Below are 19,990 nucleotides of genomic sequence, written 5' to 3'. Positions count from 1 at the left end.
ACAAAAACAAAAAAAATCTGTATAATGACAAACCAGAAATATCATATTCCAAAAATCATTAAATTAGTCAAGTAGTTTTATTTTGAAATAAGAAAATCAAATTTTATGAGTATCCGAGAAATAATTGTCTTGCCCACCATTTTGAAAATAAAGCTCAAGGAAAAAAGGGAGATAACTCAACAATAATTCATATTTACTAGATTTATATTGTAATGCCTACGAATTCCCATTAATCAATTAAAAATGATTTTCTTTATAAAAATAAAAGTATTTGATCAATTTACATGATTTTTTTTTTTTTTTTTTTTTTAAATGATTTTTGTTTCGTTAAATACCATTCAAACACTACCATGCTTGAATATATGGTTAAGTGGCAGTTTTAGTCATTTATAACTGCTTTAAAGCTTCACCGCTCACTCATTTTTCAACGAAATTTCAAACAATTATTACAGTTTATAGATCACCTTCTCAGCTATATTGTGAAAAAAAAATTTCAATTTTCGTTCAGTAAAACGAAAGTTATGATGAATTTTCTGGTGTTCAAAATCGTAAAAAAAATGTAAGGAGGTGAATGACGCTTTTTATGACTGGTTTCCATAGCAACCACGTCGCTTCAGTGACTACTGTTGCTACTAATTAAAAAAGAGAAGTCAAGTTAAACAGAGAGAATGAAAGCATGAAAGGAGATAATTGGGGGGATTTTATTGAAATAAGACAAGTGCCATACATTGTTATTACATATGTGTTTATGGGGGTAAAAAATAAGACTGAAATTAAGCAAAGAACAAGTGAATTTATTGGAAGCCTGGATAAATCATGGATTACAATAGCAAAATGCAAGCATGAAAAGTAATATGGTTAAGCTTAAGCATGGAAAAGTAAAAGACTAGTTGTTAAAACTGGAAAAGAAAAGGACAAGATATTCTAGTAAAAAAATATAATAAATTTATAACTTAAAATATTGCAGCATTAAGAATTTTTTTTTTAATTCATAGCATTATATAATCAATTCTTAATGCTGCAATATTTTAAGCTATAAATTTATATTTTTTACTAGAATGTTTTGTCCTTTTCTTTTCCAGTTTTAACAACTAGTCCATTACTTTTCCATGTTTAAGCTTAACCATATTACTTTTCATGTTCGCATTTTTCTATTGTAGTTTAATGTTTAAGACTTAAAATCCAGAGGAGGTAATTGCAGTCTATGATTTTTACCAAATAATTGTAATTTGTCGTTTGAAAACAAAAGATGGAGATTGCTAAAACTGTTCTTTTTTGTAAAAAAAAGAAAAAGAAAAAGAGTTCTAGCAAATCTTCTATTCAATCATTTTTTTGTAATTTAAAAAATTTTTTTACTAATTTTGACATGACATGTAAGTACATAATAGTGTTTCTACCTAAAACGCGTTTGTTTAAAATCAAAGTATACTACACAAGCACCCCTTCACCTGAGTTTGTCATACTGAATTGGTCGCACATTAAAAGTTACACTTCGATAAATTTCATTTTTACTCTACTGGATCGCTTTTAGAATTTTTTGGAATTTTTACATGACATGTAAGTATGTAATGTTTTAACCTGATATGTGTTTATTTGAAATCCGATTATACTGCATTAGCACCAGTACTTATTTTTAACTCTTGATACCCCCCCCCCCGCTTCCCCAAGACAAACAACTGGTTTCTTATTTTCCTTTTCTTTTTTTTAATCTTGGTAGCATAAATGGACGGACAAAACGGTAAGTGCCTGACTCTTGACTGCCTGTAACAAAAAAAAAAAACTTGCAATTACGACTATTCTTCGATATGTTCTATTCATTGTGTGTGAAAATCACGTTTATTTTTGCTTGAAGAAGTCTTCATTCTGAGTGATAATCTTTAAAAGACAAAAAAAAAAAAACACATTTACAAAGAGTGATAACAAAAAAAAAAAAAAATCGTTCGGAAAAGTATGAGCCCACAGTCGGCCGCCCCCCCCCTCCATCTCATAAAGCATTCAAAGTAAGTAATAATTATGGCTATGACCACAGCATATTCTTTTCATTGTTTTGACTCTCGAGTATATATCTAACACAGTTAATCAACCAAGTACCACATCACTCGATATAAAAACATAAGATATCAACGGATACACACTAGAGTTAAAACAATGAAAAGAATACGCTGTTGTCCTAGCCCTTGTAATCATAAGGGTAAATCATTTTTTGATAACGTCAGCCTTTATCTATGCTCTGACACCTATTATGCCCCCCCCCCCATAGTTATAGTTACCGGAAATTTAACTGCTTTAACTGTCTCTACCTTCTCTCCATCACCAAAACAAAATGTCCTGTTGAATTTAAATCTCCACTAACCGCTTATCTCCGCCATTTAATGTACCAAGGAATTCACTAAACCAAAGTTTAAACCAGTGTTTAGTTCTCTTCATGATATCAAGTTGGTTGGAAAAATACATTGCTAAAGTTACGTTAATCCGCATTTTTTTTTTTTTATTATTATTATCAGAGATTTCTTCATTTTTATTTGCACTATTTGAATTACTCTTCTTATCCGTAGTGTTATTTTCACAACGTTTCAGCCGATGTAACCTCCAACCTTCTTCAGTTGTCTGTTGTTAAACTCTGGAATCGGCATGAAATTCAGAACCCTTTATTTAATCCACGGAGAGGGGTAGCATGCTCTCATTCCGTTAGGCATAACTCGATAGAAATCTTAAATAATTTATAATGGTATGTTTAGTATTTCTTGCACTGAGAATTAAACCTTCCACATCGAAAAGAGTGTCACATAAGACTGAATTTTATCTAGTACTAGCCTGGATGCCTGGCGTTGCCTGGGAGTTTGGAGGTGTGTGTTGAAAGGGGGTGGTGGTAATAAGCAGCCAGACTTGAACCTGTGTGGCGAAGGCAGAAAAAAAAAAAGTGAAAGAAAATCTGACGTCTTAGCCGACGTCTCCATGACGCAACCGGAAGTCAAAAGCGTTGAAATTAACCAATATGACGATGACTTGCTAAAATGTCGGCGAAAAAAAAATCAACCCCTCCTTGTACAAAACGGCCAAGTATAGGATGAAGGAATTAATGTTTTTGGCCAATTTTTTTATATTTGTCGTCCGAGACGTCACGCTTCAAAATGATTCCAATCTTGTCAGGATCCGTTGCCTAAAACTGCACCGTTTGTTCATTTTCACCAGGATTTCATGTCCCCTGGGGACTTTTTGGGCTAAATTTTTTTTTGGGGGGGGGGGAGAAAATGCTGAACTTAGTCATTTTTTTATGCCTTGTTCATTGTGCACTCACGGGGGACCATGCATGTTTCACTTGTTCTTTATAAAATAAAACTGCTTGATCAGTTTATGTGAATTTTGATGGGTATGTAAACTGCAAAGGTTTTTGTTTATTTCTAGTATTTTTCATGTTGGGGGTTGGGAGTTTGCACCGATAAGCCAAATTGAGAAATCTATAATAATATGCTAAGGTAATTTGTGCTTGTACTATTTCACTTTTTACACACGTACACAAAGACGGAGATTTTCTGATCGGCAAAGGTTTTGAGTATTCTGATGTTTATGAAGATAAAAATTTTCAACTTTACCTATTTGAAATATATTTCAAAATGAATTGTTCCCAAATCAATGTTATGCTATCCCTTATGCTAAAACGGTACAATTTTAAATAAGTACATTTTTTTTTTTTAAAATGGCAATTCGTATTATTAATTTAAAGAATATTCAGCTGTCAATTTTTTTTCTTTTAATGGAAATCGCTCCAGACAAGTCATGAAGCCACTTGATGTACCTATTTACTATGCCTCCCCACGGGACAGAGTTAGACACCAGGGTCGTTTTTTAACGTGGAGAAAAGGTACAAAAATAAAAATTGTCTTAGTCGTGAAGGAATTTTCCTCCACCGAAAGAGAACAAGAAAATGAAGTGCAGCATCTGAAGAACAGATGGTATTTATTTGCTCCCCCACCGAGCAAATTAGGCACAAGGCCGATTTTTAAAGTGAGGAGTGAAGGGGAAATGGGGACCAACTCCCCGGGGAGTAGGGGAGCTGGATAGTGACAATTGGTATAAAGGGTTGCCCCTACATTGACCAAGGTCTTATATGTGAGGTTGCCCACACATATGGTCTTTGCTTGTAGTATCTGCCGGAACAGATACTACACTTTGATCTTGTTTATATATTTTATTGAGAAAGAAAAAATTGAACATAAAAAACGTACAAAAAATTCAATTCAACAAAATTAGGCACAAGGCCCTACAAGAAATTGGGAGGGGGAGGGTACAGGGTCTTTTTGACTATGTAACAGATGAGACTTTGAAGTCTTACTCTTGACTGGCAACATTTACCAAAATACCTCAATCACTCTGTGGATCCTAATCTAACTAATAACCCCAGCGTTCAATGTAAAATTTAACTATGTACAATTTGTATATTCATTTCTGTATGTTGTGTGTGCATTTTTTTTTTTTTTTTTTTTTTTTTTTTTTTTTTTGTGTGTGTGTGTGTATGTGTGAGAAAATAAAGTTCGATTTCATTAGAAAGAGTTCTTGAATTAATTGGCATAAAATGTTCGTGGAGTGGGAAAAAACTAATGAAAATGTTCATTTCAAAAATAAGGAAAAAACTACTAATGTGTTGTTAGTAAGACCCCCCTGTACTATTCTATGTGGCTAGATCCCCCACTGTTTTCCGGGGAACCGAAAACAAGCAGAGCATCCCTAATGGGGTTTGGGGAAGTCGCCTTAATGGAGGTGGGAGAAAATAAAGCAACGGATGGAGGGGGTAGGAAGGTGGCCTTTGAGTAGGGGGATGACCGGGGGCATCAGAAAATAAAGATGAGGAGCAGGGGGGTTGGGCAGACTCAGAGGTTCTCTAATACCAAAAAATAAAATCAGGAACAGGATCTCATTTGTACCACCAGTCAAGAGTTACTTTACTGAACTTATAATGCTAACCTAGGCGGGATGGGTTCCGTAGGACCCAGCACCGCCCATGCCATGCCTAAGGAGGGAACACGTATTGAAACTTGGCTCCTCGACGGATGCACAAACTAGTGCTGTGCACCCACCTCTTGTCAAATTCCACTCTAGGCAACCTCTTCCAATCGCATCTGATCTTTACTTTAAGCAAATGTTTAAAGTAAACGATCAGATCCCGATCAGGAACAGATGTCCCTTCGTGGACCAACTTGAGGCGCGTGATCCAAATCTACACTTTGATCTTGACCAAAAGGCCAAGAAAGCCACTTGATGTAGAGAGCTTAAAAAAATATATATTACAGGTCAATAACGGGTAGTACAAGACTCCCGAAAGTAAACATTAAATTAAAACAGCAAAGAATATTTGTTTTAAAAAGAATTAAATTGTTGCAATTTTAAATTTTTACAGAAAAGACGTCACGAGCCTGTCTCTACTCTATCATTATTTTCATAAGTGCTCGACTGAACTCCAATCTATGGTTCCCCCCTCCTATGTCAAACTTTCACAAAAAAAAAACACTCAACTAGCTACAACCACTTTGTACGATTTCCCCTACTCTCTATCTGTGCCTAAATCTAAATGTAGATTCCATGAACAAAGCTTCTCTCCTAGAATTGCCCATCTGTGGAACACTGTTCTGCTAACATAGTAGCATTCAAATCCAATATAAACAAGTTCTTGTTGAGTCGTCCCCATAAATAATCTCAATTTACACCATTAACATTTACTAAACTACCACCTTGCATTCATCAACCCTTATCCTCGAGTGGTATTCAGGCCTTGATAAGCGATGACTCTCAAGTAAAAAAAATAAATATAGATATATTCGTTTCGTCTATATTGTTTTTTTTTTTTAGGAATATTTACAATTATTTTTATAGAAGAAAAAAGTCTTTTTTTTTATAATAGTATGTTAAGAAATCTACACGATTTTTTTATAGTGGTGAAGGCTTTGTGTAGAACCAACCATACTTTTTTATTTTTTTGTGCAACTGCTAATCTCAATCAGTGCAATGGCTGTCACAAGACAGTTGAGATCAGTTTTCCTTCTCTTATTAGATGCATGCCTTAACGAGGACTGAATGTGCTTCTCTCCCAGTGGTTTAAATGTACCCCCAAATACCAACCTGGAGATTTGTGTCTCGACATGGTCCATACAATACCTAGCATTCTCAAATGGTCACCCATCTAATACTGGTCAGGTTAACTTTTGTGATTTGTTAAGAATTGGGGTGTCAACGTGATTATGCCATGCAACTGACTGCTTGCTTTTATCGCAGCATAGCCGTTATGCACGGCACAGGCAATCATATTACATGATTATTAAATTTGCATAACCAACCCTGTAGACTGGTATAATTTTTTGATGATTTTTAAAAAATTTTTATTTAGACTGCTGTTCTTATCTCGATTGTTATTCTCACAACGTTTCAGCCGATGTAACCTCCAACAGTATTCAGTCTTAGGACGTATTTTATTCTTACATAATTCGCAGTTACACCTTTTTGGGAAACTAAAGTCTTGAAATGATCGAAAATGACAGGGTTGAAAGGTTTGAAGTAGCTTGACGCAAACGACTGCTTACTTTTATCCCAGCATACTTGTTACACACAGGCAATCGTATATCATTTACGTCTCGATGGTGGGAGTTTTAAACTCTGTCATTTTAATTACAAGAACCATTAGATTTGTATAACTGATATTATGTTTCTGAATTTTTGAGATGAGGATTGATAATTTGGATTATTCAGACTACTGTTCTCATCTTGAGTGTTATTCTCACGTTTCCACCGTTGTAACCTCCCACCTTCCTTAGTTGCATCTTGTCAAACTTGGACATCTTTGCGCTGAACTCTGGAATCTGCATGGAATTTCAATAAAACCTTTTCTTTTAATCCAGGAGGGTAAGATGCTCTCGTTCCGTCAGCCATGACCAGGTAGAAGTTTTAAATAATTCGCAATTGTATTTTTGGTATTCTTTGCACTGATGATTAAACCTTCAACCTCCAAGAGAGTGTCCATTTAGAACTGAATTTTTACCGAGTACTTTATCCGTTACGCCATGGGTCTTTGCACCAAGGTGAGAACATTAGTCTGAATAATCCAAATAACATTGTAGACTGATGTGTCGTAGTTGATGAAGTAACACTCCCATTAAAATATGTGTTAGTGTTTACTTCTCTTTATGATGTCAAGTTGGTTGGAAAAATACGTTGCTAAATAATCCGCATTTGCACAAAAGGATTCTTTCTTTTTTTTTTTTTTCTTTTTCTTTTTCTTATTTTCTTTTCCTTATTTTCTTTTCCTTATTTTTCTTTTTTTCTTTTTCTTTTATTCTTTTTTCTTTTTCTTTTATTCTTTTTTCTTTTCTTTCATTTTTTTCTTTTCTTTCTTTTCTTTCATTTTTTCTTTTCTTTCTTTTCTTTCATTTTTTTCTTTTCTTTCTTTTATTTTTTCTTTTCTTTCTTTTCTTTCATTTTTTCTTTTCTTTTCTTTCATTTTTTCTTTTCTTTCTTTTTCTTTCTTTTTTTTTCTTTTTTTTCTTTTGTTTCTTTGATCATAGAGATTTCTTCATTTCTATTATTCGGACTAGTGTTCTCATCTTGATTTTTTTTTGATTTTTTTTTTTTTTTTTTTTTTCACAACATTTCAGCTGATGTAACCTCCAACCTTCTTCAGTTGTCCATTGTCAAACTCTGGAATCGGCATGAAATTTAGAATCTTTTATTTAATCAACAGAGGAGGAGGGTAGCATGCTCTCATTCTGTCAGGGATGACTGGATAGAAGTCTTAAATAATACGCTATTTATGTTTCGTATTCCTTGCACTGAGAATTAAACCTTCAACCTTTAGAAGAGTGACACATACAACTGAATTTTACCTGTTATGGGTCTGTGACGTAACAGATATATATATATATCGAACAGGGTTAATAGGGAGCTTTACGTGTTGCATATCCTAAGCTTTTTTTTTTTTTTTTTTTTTTTTTTTTTATTACATTTTCACCCCAAACAAGGCACATTGCCACTGTGATGTAGGGGGCTACTATCAGGGGCAGCAACTACTGGGGCACTATGTTGGGATTTGGGCAGCAAGATGTCGGTTCACGTTACACTTGAACTTCTGCATGTCAGTACAGTTAGGGAAGCAGGGACCTGGAATGGAATTCCAAAGTCAAGCGGTTCTGGGGAGGAAACTACTGGAGTAGAAAGATCTTTTACATCTAGGGATCTCTACTGTGTGGGGGTGGGATTTAGCTGCCTGTCGGGTTTGTCGAGGATGTCTACGTCATGGGGGCACAAGTGTCTGCAGTTCGTCGGAGCATTCACCATTAAAATACTTGTAGAACAAGCAGAAGGATGCAACGTTTCGTCGATGGGACAGAGGCTGAAGCTTAGATGCCAGTTCAGGGCCTATCAGATTGGCGACTCTTTTTTGAATCTTGTTTAGGAGCGAGAGACTAGTAGTAGACGCACCAGCCCAGATGTGACAACAATACTCAATACATGGGCGAATGGTGGCCTTATAGAGATACAGGATACTTTCAGGTGTCAGTAATTTTCTAGCACGGTAGAGAGAGCCTACCTTTTTTGCAGCAGCCCTGGCAATGTTTTCAATATAATTGTTCCAGCTCTTGTTTCCTGTGAACGTTTGGCCAAGCAGTTTGAAAGATGTATTCTCAGACAGGGAGTCACTGGCCATTGCTATTGGTGGCAGAGAAGGTTTCTTGTAGTTATTGAAGGAAACCAGTTTGGTCTTGGCAGCATTGAATGTGGCCATCCATTTTTGTCCCCATTCCACTACAGATTGGAGGTTATCCTCTAGTGTTTTTGCCATTTCTTTAGTTATGTGTTCATTTGTTTTCCTGTCATGCCTGTTATAGAGTGTGGTGTCATCAGCATATATACCTATCTCAGAGGCAGTTTTGTCGGAGAGATCATTAATAAATATCAGGAACAATAGAGGTCCAAGGATAGACCCTGAGGCACTCTCGCATTTATATCACACTGTTTAGATGTACGACCGTCGAGGACAACCTGGATTTTTCTCTTCTCTAAGAAGGATTTAATTACGTTAAGTATTCTACCAGTGATACCGTATGATTTAATTTTCCTGAGGAGACCCTCATGCCATACCCTGTCAAAAGCCTTAGATATATCTAGAGCTACCGCTCTGCCCTCCCCCGCTTTGTCGAGTGAAAGTCCTCATAAATGGCATTTGCTGACTAGGCTTTACATTCATTCCCACTTGGAATATGGGTTGCTAGTGTTTGCCGAAGTTGGCAAAGTGCTCTCTGATTCTCTTTAGTGTCTACACCATCGTGCCATCAGATATATACTAAATAATAATCAGTCATATATACTACATAATAATCAGTCATATATACTACATAATAATCAGTCATATATACTACATAATAATCAGTCATATATACTACATAATAATCAGTCATATATACTATATAATAATCAGTCATATATACTACATAATAATCAGTCATATATACTACATAATAATCAGTCATATATACTACATAATAATCAGTCATATATACTACATAATAATCAGTCATATATACTACATAATAATCAGTCATATATACTACATAATAATCAGTCATATATACTACATAATAATCAGTCATATATACTACATAATAATCAGTCATATATACTACATAATAATCAGTCATATATACTACATAATAATCAGTCATATATACTACATAATAATCCAGTCATATATACTACATAATAATCAGTCATATATACTACATAATAATCAGTCATATATACTACATAATAATCAGTCATATATACTACATAATAATCAGTCATATATACTACATAATAATCAGTCATATATACTACATAATAATCAGTCATATATACTACATAATAATCAGTCATATATACTACATAATAATCAGTCATATATACTACATAATAATCAGTCATATATACTACATAATAATCAGTCATATATACTACATAATAATCAGTCATATATACTACATAATAATCAGTCATATATACTACATAATAATCAGTCATATATACTACATAATAATCAGTCATATATACTACATAATAATCAGTCATATATACTACATAATAATCAGTCATATATACTACATAATAATCAGTCATATATACTACATAATAATCAGTCATATATACTACATAATAATCAGTCATATATACTACATAATAATCAGTCATATATACTACATAATAATCAGTCATATATACTACATAATAATCAGTCATATATACTACATAATAATCAGTCATATATACTAAATAATAATCAGTCATATATACTACATAATAATCAGTCATATATACTACATAATAATCAGTCATATATACTACATAATAATCAGTCATATATACTACATAATAATCAGTCATATATACTACATAATAATCAGTCATATATACTACATAATAATCAGTCATATATACTACATAATAATCAGTCATATATACTACATAATAATCAGTCATATATACTACATAATAATCAGTCATATATACTACATAATAATCAGTCATATATACTACATAATAATCAGTCATATATACTACATAATAATCAGTCATATATACTACATAATAATCAGTCATATATACTACATAATAATCAGTCATATATACTACATAATAATCAGTCATATATACTAAATAATAATCAGTCATATATACTACATAATAATCAGTCATATATACTACATAATAATCAGTCATATATACTACATAATAATCAGTCATATATACTACATAATAATCAGTCATATATACTACATAATAATCAGTCATATATACTACATAATAATCAGTCATATATACTACATAATAATCAGTCATATATACTACATAATAATCAGTCATATATACTACATAATAATCAGTCATATATACTACATAATAATCAGTCATATATACTACATAATAATCAGTCATATATACTACATAATAATCAGTCATATATACTACATAATAATCAGTCATATATACTACATAATAATCAGTCATATATACTACATAATAATCAGTCATATATACTACATAATAATCAGTCATATATACTACATAATAATCAGTCATATATACTACATAATAATCAGTCATATATACTACATAATAATCAGTCATATATACTACATAATAATCAGTCATATATACTACATAATAATCAGTCATATATACTACATAATAATCAGTCATATATACTACATAATAATCAGTCATATATACTACATAATAATCAGTCATATATACTACATAATAATCAGTCATATATACTACATAATAATCAGTCATATATACTACATAATAATCAGTCATATATACTACATAATAATCAGTCATATATACTACATAATAATCAGTCATATATACTACATAATAATCAGTCATATATACTACATAATAATCAGTCATATATACTACATAATAATCAGTCATATATACTACATAATAATCAGTCATATATACTACATAATAATCAGTCATATATACTACATAATAATCAGCCATATATACTACATAATAATCAGCCATATATACTACATAATAATCAGTCATATATACTACATAATAATCAGTCATATATACTACATAATAATCAGTCATATATACTACATAATAATCAGTCATATATACTACATAATAATCAGTCATATATACTACATAATAATCAGTCATATATACTACATAATAATCAGTCATATATACTACATAATAATCAGCCATATATACTACATAATAATCAGTCATATATACTACATAATAATCAGTCATATATACTACATAATAATCAGTCATATATACTACATAATAATCAGTCATATATACTACATAATAATCAGTCATATATACTACATAATAATCAGTCATATATACTACATAATAATCAGTCATATATACTACATAATAATCAGTCATATATACTACATAATAATCAGTCATATATACTACATAATAATCAGTCATATATACTACATAATAATCAGTCATATATACTACATAATAATCAGCCATATATACTACATAATAATCAGCCATATATACTACATAATAATCAGCCATATATACTACATAATAATCAGTCATATATACTACATAATAATCAGTCATATATACTACATAATAATCAGTCATATATACTACATAATAATCAGTCATATATACTACATAATAATCAGTCATATATACTACATATTAATCAGTCATATATACTACATAATAATCAGTCATATATACTACATAATAATCAGTCATATATACTACATAATAATCAGTCATATATACTACATAATAATCAGTCATATATACTACATAATAATCAGTCATATATACTACATAATAATCAGTCATATATACTACATATTCCCTGCTGCGACCCTGTTCTCTCTGGAATATATGATCTGTTTGGATTAGGTCTGCTGTCTATTCGTCGGTATGTAACAGTCGCTTCTTTTGCCTACAGATTATTTTTTGGTTTTTGCTTAAATACCACCCTCGGCTGCAGCTGAACAGGCCAAACCTACGACGATATACTTTTACATTAGACCCGCTGCATAATTACACTCGTGTTTACTGAAAAATGTACTTGTAGTCTCATTTCGCATTTTGTTCTGCAGTCCTGAACGTGCTGCCTCGGAACTGTGTGAATGAACATGTATCATCATCGCATTTTTGGAGTTTTGTATTGGTTAACTATCGTGATGTTCCTAAGTTTTATGCTTTTTTTTTTATAATTGCCTCTGTCTATGGCTAACGGGTTTTATAATCATGGCTTAATAAAGGGGGGAAAAAAAGAAAGAGAGAGAGACTTGGCTTTGTAATTATAAATACGGAATCTGCATGAATTAAAATATATTTGAGTGTATTTTATGACCGGGCAATCCCCCCACCCCCACCCCACTCCGTCTCCTCCACTCATGCTAGTTTCTAAGATCAGTGAAGAGGAGGAAAGACAACCAACTAAGGGAGGTAACTCTTGTTAATTAGCTTGGTAGCCTTTGTCTATTGCTAACGCTTTTATGATCCTGGCTTAATAAAGGAAAAATAAAAACTGTTGATTTCATCTTTATTTTCTGATGAATCTTAAAGCTGATCTTTAATTTGTGAATCAACATTTGTTTTTGCACAGGATAAAACGGCCGTGGAAGAAGAAATTTAAAAAAAAAAAAAAAAAAAAGTCCTTCATCTGTAATTTGGAGATCTAACTTTTTGTTATCAAAATTATATTTGACACCCCACCTCCTTCCCCTGGAATAAAATAAAGGGTTCAGTATGAAATTATTTATAAATTCCTGAGTTCAACCTGAAGATTCTTTTGAAAAGCTGCGCATGAAGAAGGTTGGAAGTTACATTGACCGAAACGTGAAAAAAAAAAAAAAAAAAAAGTTAAGATGAGAATGGTGGTCGGAATGATTTGAATGATCAATCTTTGTCTCAAAAGTTCCAAAAAAAGGACAAGTCCAGATTTTCATTCCTGATAATCAGAAAAATTATTTTGCTCTCCTCACAGATTGCGTGTCGGATTGATTTGAAATGTTTCTATCTTTTGAAGGGGAGTCGTGTGACCTGAATGTATGAATCTACATTTGGAAGAAGAAAGGGAGGGAGAAATGAAAGAAACACTTTTAACCAAAGATTGAACTTCTAGGTGATAGTTTTTTGTTTTTTTTAATCGCTCCAGACAAGGCATGAAGCCACTTGATATAAGGAAAGAACTAAAAAAAAAAAAAAAATTTTTTTTAATCCAGGTCAAAAGCTAACGACCAGTGTTGGATGGATAGATTTCAACCTAGAAAACAGCAATTCTTACCCCTTTGTCAGAAATATTGTTCATGGAATGCGAAGACTAAAACGAGAGCTACGAAGATGCAGAAAATAAACCCAATGTTCACTTTCTGCTCCCCTTAATTAGAATTTGAATGGATTTTTTTTAGACCATTCCAGAAATTCTAGAGAAGATTTTTGTGTTAAGCCAAACAAAACGTTTTAGCGCCACCAAAGAATTTAATTGTTTGAGTCGAGTTTAGATATAAATGCCCTCCATAAGAATTTCATATTTCTAAATGTTGTCACTGTAGGAGTGAAGTGTGTACTCCTGGTTGTTGGCATCGAAAGAGTAAAATGCATTCTTCATTATTCATCCATTTCAATGGAGAGAGGTGTAAAAAAAGAAAGAAAAAAAAAGGAAAAAAACTCCATGTATTTGCACCATGGCTGTTGTGCTTTTTTTTTTTTTTACTCTTATTATATTTGTGTTTGTGGCTTCTGTTTTTAGACATTTTTGTTTTTATGTATCGTTTGTGCATTTTCCATTGAAATCACAAAACAAAAAAATGTTTCCTCACTCGCTCACTGTACTGTGTACTGCACCGTGAATAAACACTATTTCTTTGCCCCTCTGTATGCTTCATCGTAACCCTTTTCTTTTCTTTTTTTTTTTATTGTATGGTAAATCATATCTCACTCTTTTCTCCCCCTCTCTATTTGTTGTACCGACTTTTAATTACTATTTACCATATTATCCTTCATTCATCATTTAATATCTAAATGTCATAAAGCCAGTTTTTTTTTTTTCTTTATTTGCATTTTGTATAATTCTGCCATTTCTCCTCTTTTGATGAGAAGCATTTAGCTTCGAAATGCTATGGCCTAAAGAGGTTTATTTTTTTTTCTTAATTTTTCCCTTAACTTTTTCTTATTGTTCTGATGATATAATAAATTAATATAACTTTTATTTCTCATCTTATATATATATATATATATATATATATATATATATATGTTTTTTTTTATTCTTATGATTTTGAAAACTTTAAAAAATTTCCATTCTCTTTTATAATTGACTTTATTTTATTATATATATATATATATATATATATATATATGATTTTCAGAATGTGAGAGATTATATATAATAAATTCACAGCCAAACAACGTCGCAGCCAATAAGAGCCATGACAGTCAACGAACCGGAAGTCTAAAACTCTAGTTTCACCCTCATTTGGGCTCATGACACATTCGAACTCAGGATTCGAAACCTGAGCCTCTTGCATATGAGGCAAACACTGTGTGAGATTTCAGTGCGATTTGCTTGATCTGTGTTGGTTAATAAAATTTCTTGTGTGCAGCACGTTTGCTCAGTTGGTGGAGTGCTTGCCTCGCATGCAAGAGGCTCAGGTTTCGAATCCTGAGTTCAGATGTGTCATGAGCCCGAATGAGGGCAAAACTCGAGTTTTGGACTTCCAGTTCGTTGACTGTCATGGCTCTTGTGGGCTGCAACGTTGTTTGACTGTGGGATTTATATATATATATATATATATATATATATATATATCAAAGAAATATAAGGTGATAGTGTAGTAATCGTTAATGGTGTGAGAGTTCTAATGGTAACTAAAGGGAGATAAATATTTTCTGAAAAATCAAAATCTTTGGCAAATTTAGTAAAACTTAATTTTTGCTAATTGTCTTCGAAAATTGTTTCCATTAATAATTAATTTTTTACCTTATAATTTTTCATCATTTTTGGATATGTTCATTACTGTGACATGAAAATTAAGTAGATACCATTGGTTTCATTTGAAATTTAATATTTCAATTTTCGAATTTAGCTACAACAATGAAGACTCCCCCCCCCTTATTGAAAACTGAATATAAAAGCTTGATCAAATGTTGACGTATGCATGAATGCTTTTATTCAGCACAAAAACTGCTTCTTAGCCAGCTTGAATGCAAAAGAAAAGCTTTGGCTTTGACCTAACCTGCCTTATGCTCTTTTGTCTTTCAATTTTTTTTTTTTTTTGTTTTGTTCTAGCTGGAGATGAGGCATCCTACTGGATACGCGACATTCACCCGCTGTCTCAGACATTCCAACCAAGAGATCTTTTTAATATTTTAACTGTCCTTTAGGCACATTTGCTGGTATCTCTTTTGCACTTGGTTCACATGGTATATTTGCTGAATAGTTATTTAAATCATTTTCCACAAATCCAGTTGCGCCTATAATTACGGGAATGATGGAAATCTCCCTAAGATTCCAGTTTCTTTTCATGTTGTGCATAATACCTTCGTATTTCGTTCTCTTTTTCCCTCAGCTGTGTTTAATCCAGCATCATTGGGGATACTGTTTGAACACTGGCTTATGTTGTTGCTGTCTATTTATGACATATATTTAATTGTTCGTGTGTGTGTGTGATACATGTATTTTGGACATACCTTCATGTGTCGTTGATCTTGTCCACCTGGAATCCATCTGGTTCTTGGAGGGGAGGCTGGGACCTGTTTAGGCGAAACACATTGAATCCAAGACGATGATTGGTTTTATATAATTTTTATTCACCTTCCAAGTGTCGATCGCAGAAGAATGGAAAGTGAATATCTTTGCTTGCGTGGTTTACTTTTAGCTCTCTATTTTCACACACGTCAGCTCCCATCTCAGTGAAAGGCGGGGGGGGGGGGGGGGGGGGACAACCTGTTAAACCATCCGCTCTTCTTTACGTCCAAATTCCAACTCTCTCTGATCTCCAGCTAACCTAATCACGTGACTCCCACGCAGATCCGATCAGCTGACCAGCCCTTCCGGTAAATTTGTCTACAATATGATTTACCATATTTTGACAGATCTTATAAATATCCTTCATATTCATCTCGCGTCCATCTCTCCAGTTAGATAGCTAAATAGACCGAGATGGATAGATACAGAAATAGATAACTAGATAGATAGATAGATACAGAAATAGATAACTAGATAGATAGATAGATAGATAGATAATTAAATTGACACTTTCTTGTGTTCGACCTATTACATAACAGTAATGTTTGCCGCAGTATATCCTTTAAACTCCCATTCAGATCCGATTATGTTAGCAAGCATTGATTCTGCCATATTCTGTCAAAATATAGATGACTAAACTGTTTAGATCACCAAAGTTAAGCAACGTTGAGCCTGGCCAGTACCAGATGGGTGACCATTTGGGAAGGCAAGGCGCTGTATGTACCGCGAGGTAAAATACCAGGTTAAGAAACTGATGCGGGCTATTCTTCACTTGAGGGTAGATGGGACTCTCTTAAGCCGTGGTAGGCACTCCATCTGATGATGGCGTCACGATAAAAAAATACTCTTGATAGCCCTGGCGAAGCATTAAGTGTTCAGCTAACAAGATTTGAATTACACTACAAACTCGTGTAGCGAGTTCAATCTCGGCTGCGACCACACTGGATTGATGGAAACTGTTTTTAAAACGCGTAAAAATTATAACCCATTGACTTAGAATGAGTACTTTATGCCAAACTTTTAGAGTAAATGTGGTATTGTGGTGACTAATCCCCATTCATCCCTAACTGTGCATTGAATGGATATCATAATACTTGGTTTGCTGCACTTTATCATAACAAGTCCATACAAAATTTCAGCCAGATTGGCTCAGTAGTTTTCAAGAAAAAAAATATTCTAAATATACAACAAATTTTATGTTAACACTTGAAAGTATAAACATTCTAATTTCTTCAAATATTTTTTAAACAACCTTCGTTAAAAAAAGTATATTGTTCTATTAAACTTTTATTGTTTGAAATAATTTAACTTTGTTCATTTTATTATAAAAAAAGTTGAAAAGAGTATATTGTTCTATTAAACTTTTGTTTAAATAATTTAATTGTTGGTTATATATATATATATATATATATATATATATATATATATATATATATATAAGTTGAAAAAACATTTTTCACTCAGTAGAGAACTTTGGAAGATTGTCAGTGAAAGAAATAGAATCGCCAAAAGTGCTTCATTATTTCTAGTTGCCACTTTGAAAAATCACTTGTAAATGCGACTGTTTCACTCGCAATGTAGAGTCCTGCGTTCAACAGTCAACCGAAGTAAAAAATTCCTAAGGAAATATCCTCATCTCGAGAAAGTATTTCCGCTGGCAATGAACAGCCATAAAAAATAAAATAAAAATATTAAGTTTGCTTGAAATTGGGCAGCAAAATGTCGGTTCATGTTACACTTGAACTTCTGCATGTCAGTACAGTTAGGAAAGCAGAGTCTAGCGGTTCTGGGGGAAGAAACTACTGGAGTAGAAGGCTTTCTTACACCTAAGGATCTCTACTGTGTAGGGATGGGATTTAGCTGCTTGTCGGGTTTGTCAAGAGTATTTACGTCGTGGGGGCAAAATAAAATAAAAATATTAAGTTTGCTTGAAAGAAAAAAAAAAAAAAAAACTCAATTTTTTTCCTGTACTTTCACCTAACAATTTACGCTTTTTGTAAACATATTTTCATGTATTTTCTTTACAAAAAAAAAAATAAATAAATAAAATAAAATTTCTGTGGACCCCCCCCCCCCCATTCGCCCATGTATGGAGTATTGTTGTCATATTTGGGTTGGTGCATCTGCTACTAGTCTCTCGCTCCTAGACAAGGTCCAAAAGTGAGTCTCCACCCTGATAGGTCCTGAACTGTCATCTAAGCTTCTGCCTCTGTCCCACTGACGAAATGTTGCATCCCTCTGCCTGTTCTACAAGTGTTTTAATGGTGAATGCTCTGACGAACTGCAAGCACTTGTGCCCCCACGACGTAAATACTCTTGACAAACCCGACAAGCAGCTAAATCCCATCCCTACACAGTAGAGATCCTTAGGTGTAAGAAAGCCTTCTACTCCAGTAGTTTCTTCCCCCAGAACCGCTAGACTCTGCTTTCCTAACTGTACTGACATGCAGAAGTTCAAGTGTAACATGAACCGACATTTTGCTGCCCAATTCCCTACATAGTACCCCAGTAGCTTATGTCTCTGATAGTAGCCCCCTACACCAAAATGGCAATATGCCTTGTTTGGTGTGAAAATGTAATTAAAAAAAAAATATGGTTAAATTTCTGCTTATTTTTGCATTAAATACTAATTTTTATTAATTTCTAACTGTTTAAATGGATACCATAATACTTAGTTTGCTGCACCTTATAACAAAGGCCAATTCAAAATTTCAGATATGTGGCTAGTAGTTTCTGAGAACAAATGGAATGGATGGACAGACAAACAAAAAGAAATATATATAAAGAATAGTAAAGTAATGAAAAATCAAAAGGAAATGCTGGGAGATGGTGTTCGTCCTGCAAATATAGAATGTTGAGAAGAATGGCTAAATAGTTATTCTTCATTCCAAGAAATTCAACTTTTTTCATATTGTTTTATTTATAGATTTTGTTTCCATTTTTAAAAACTGAAAAAAAATTTTTAATTACTTTTATATTTTGTTTTTATTTAAAATAATTAATTTCAATTAATGGTATATTTCTTTCTTTTAATGCAGCCTCCCCAGCAAAGACCTGCTTCCATCTTCCGTTTTGCAAATGGCCATGGGCACTGGCCCATTCATTAAGTACAGCGGCAACACTGCCGTATCTCGACTTGGTAAAGCTGCCGCTTCCGTCACCTCCAACCCGTTCGGAGTGAGTATCTCTTTTCCATTTGTCTTATTGATCCGTGTCATGAAACGGCTTTCGGAAAAAAAAAAAAAAAAAGAAAAAAAAAATTGGCGCTTATTAATATTGGGATACATAAAGGAAATGTGGCAGTTCAAAATATAGCATAATCACGTTTGACACACCGGTTCCCATCAGATCACCGAAGTTAAGCAACAGTGAGCATGGCCAGTACAAGATGGGTGACCAATTCAGACTTCCAGGTGCTGCATGGCTGCATGTGCTCTCCGCTTATCTCGGCATTGTATCCAGTTTTCCTGTACTTCTCTTTGCCACTGGACTCCAGCAGTGCTGATTCAGGAGAGATGTGGTTGTGAGACAGGCTCGACGGTGCAGTAAACTGCAAGCTAAATGCACCCAACGGGATAGACACCGAGAGAGGTAAGAGGCGATCGAGAAAAGAGGTAGTGGTGGGGCGAACGACAGGCATAGAAAAAAAAACAGTTGTAAACAGAAGAGAAAAAATAAAAAGGAGAAAAAAGGGCCAGA

General features: G+C 33.2%; 1 protein-coding gene across 2 annotated transcripts in view; it reads left to right on the top strand.

Moving 5' to 3' along the window:
• LOC145266561 (cytochrome b-c1 complex subunit 2, mitochondrial-like) overlaps positions 1-19,990 on the top strand; it is a 58,851-nt gene that overhangs the window by 27,600 nt on the left and 11,261 nt on the right. The window contains exons 10-11 of one of the 2 annotated variants that reach the window (XM_080122378.1): positions 1,718-1,738; positions 19,330-19,468. In XM_080122378.1, coding sequence (XP_079978504.1) covers positions 1,718-1,738; positions 19,330-19,468 — 160 coding nt within the window. The remainder of the gene's footprint in view (positions 1-1,717; positions 1,739-19,329; positions 19,469-19,990) is intronic. The other variant, XM_080122379.1, reaches the window with a different exon arrangement.

This window comes from Euprymna scolopes, chromosome 41 (genome assembly GCF_053919585.1).
Source record: "Euprymna scolopes isolate OS-2025 chromosome 41, ASM5391958v1, whole genome shotgun sequence".
Classification (NCBI taxonomy): domain Eukaryota; kingdom Metazoa; phylum Mollusca; class Cephalopoda; order Sepiida; family Sepiolidae; genus Euprymna; species Euprymna scolopes.
The sequence above is the reverse complement of the archived record's forward strand: the minus strand, read 5'-3'. Positions and strand labels throughout refer to the sequence as shown.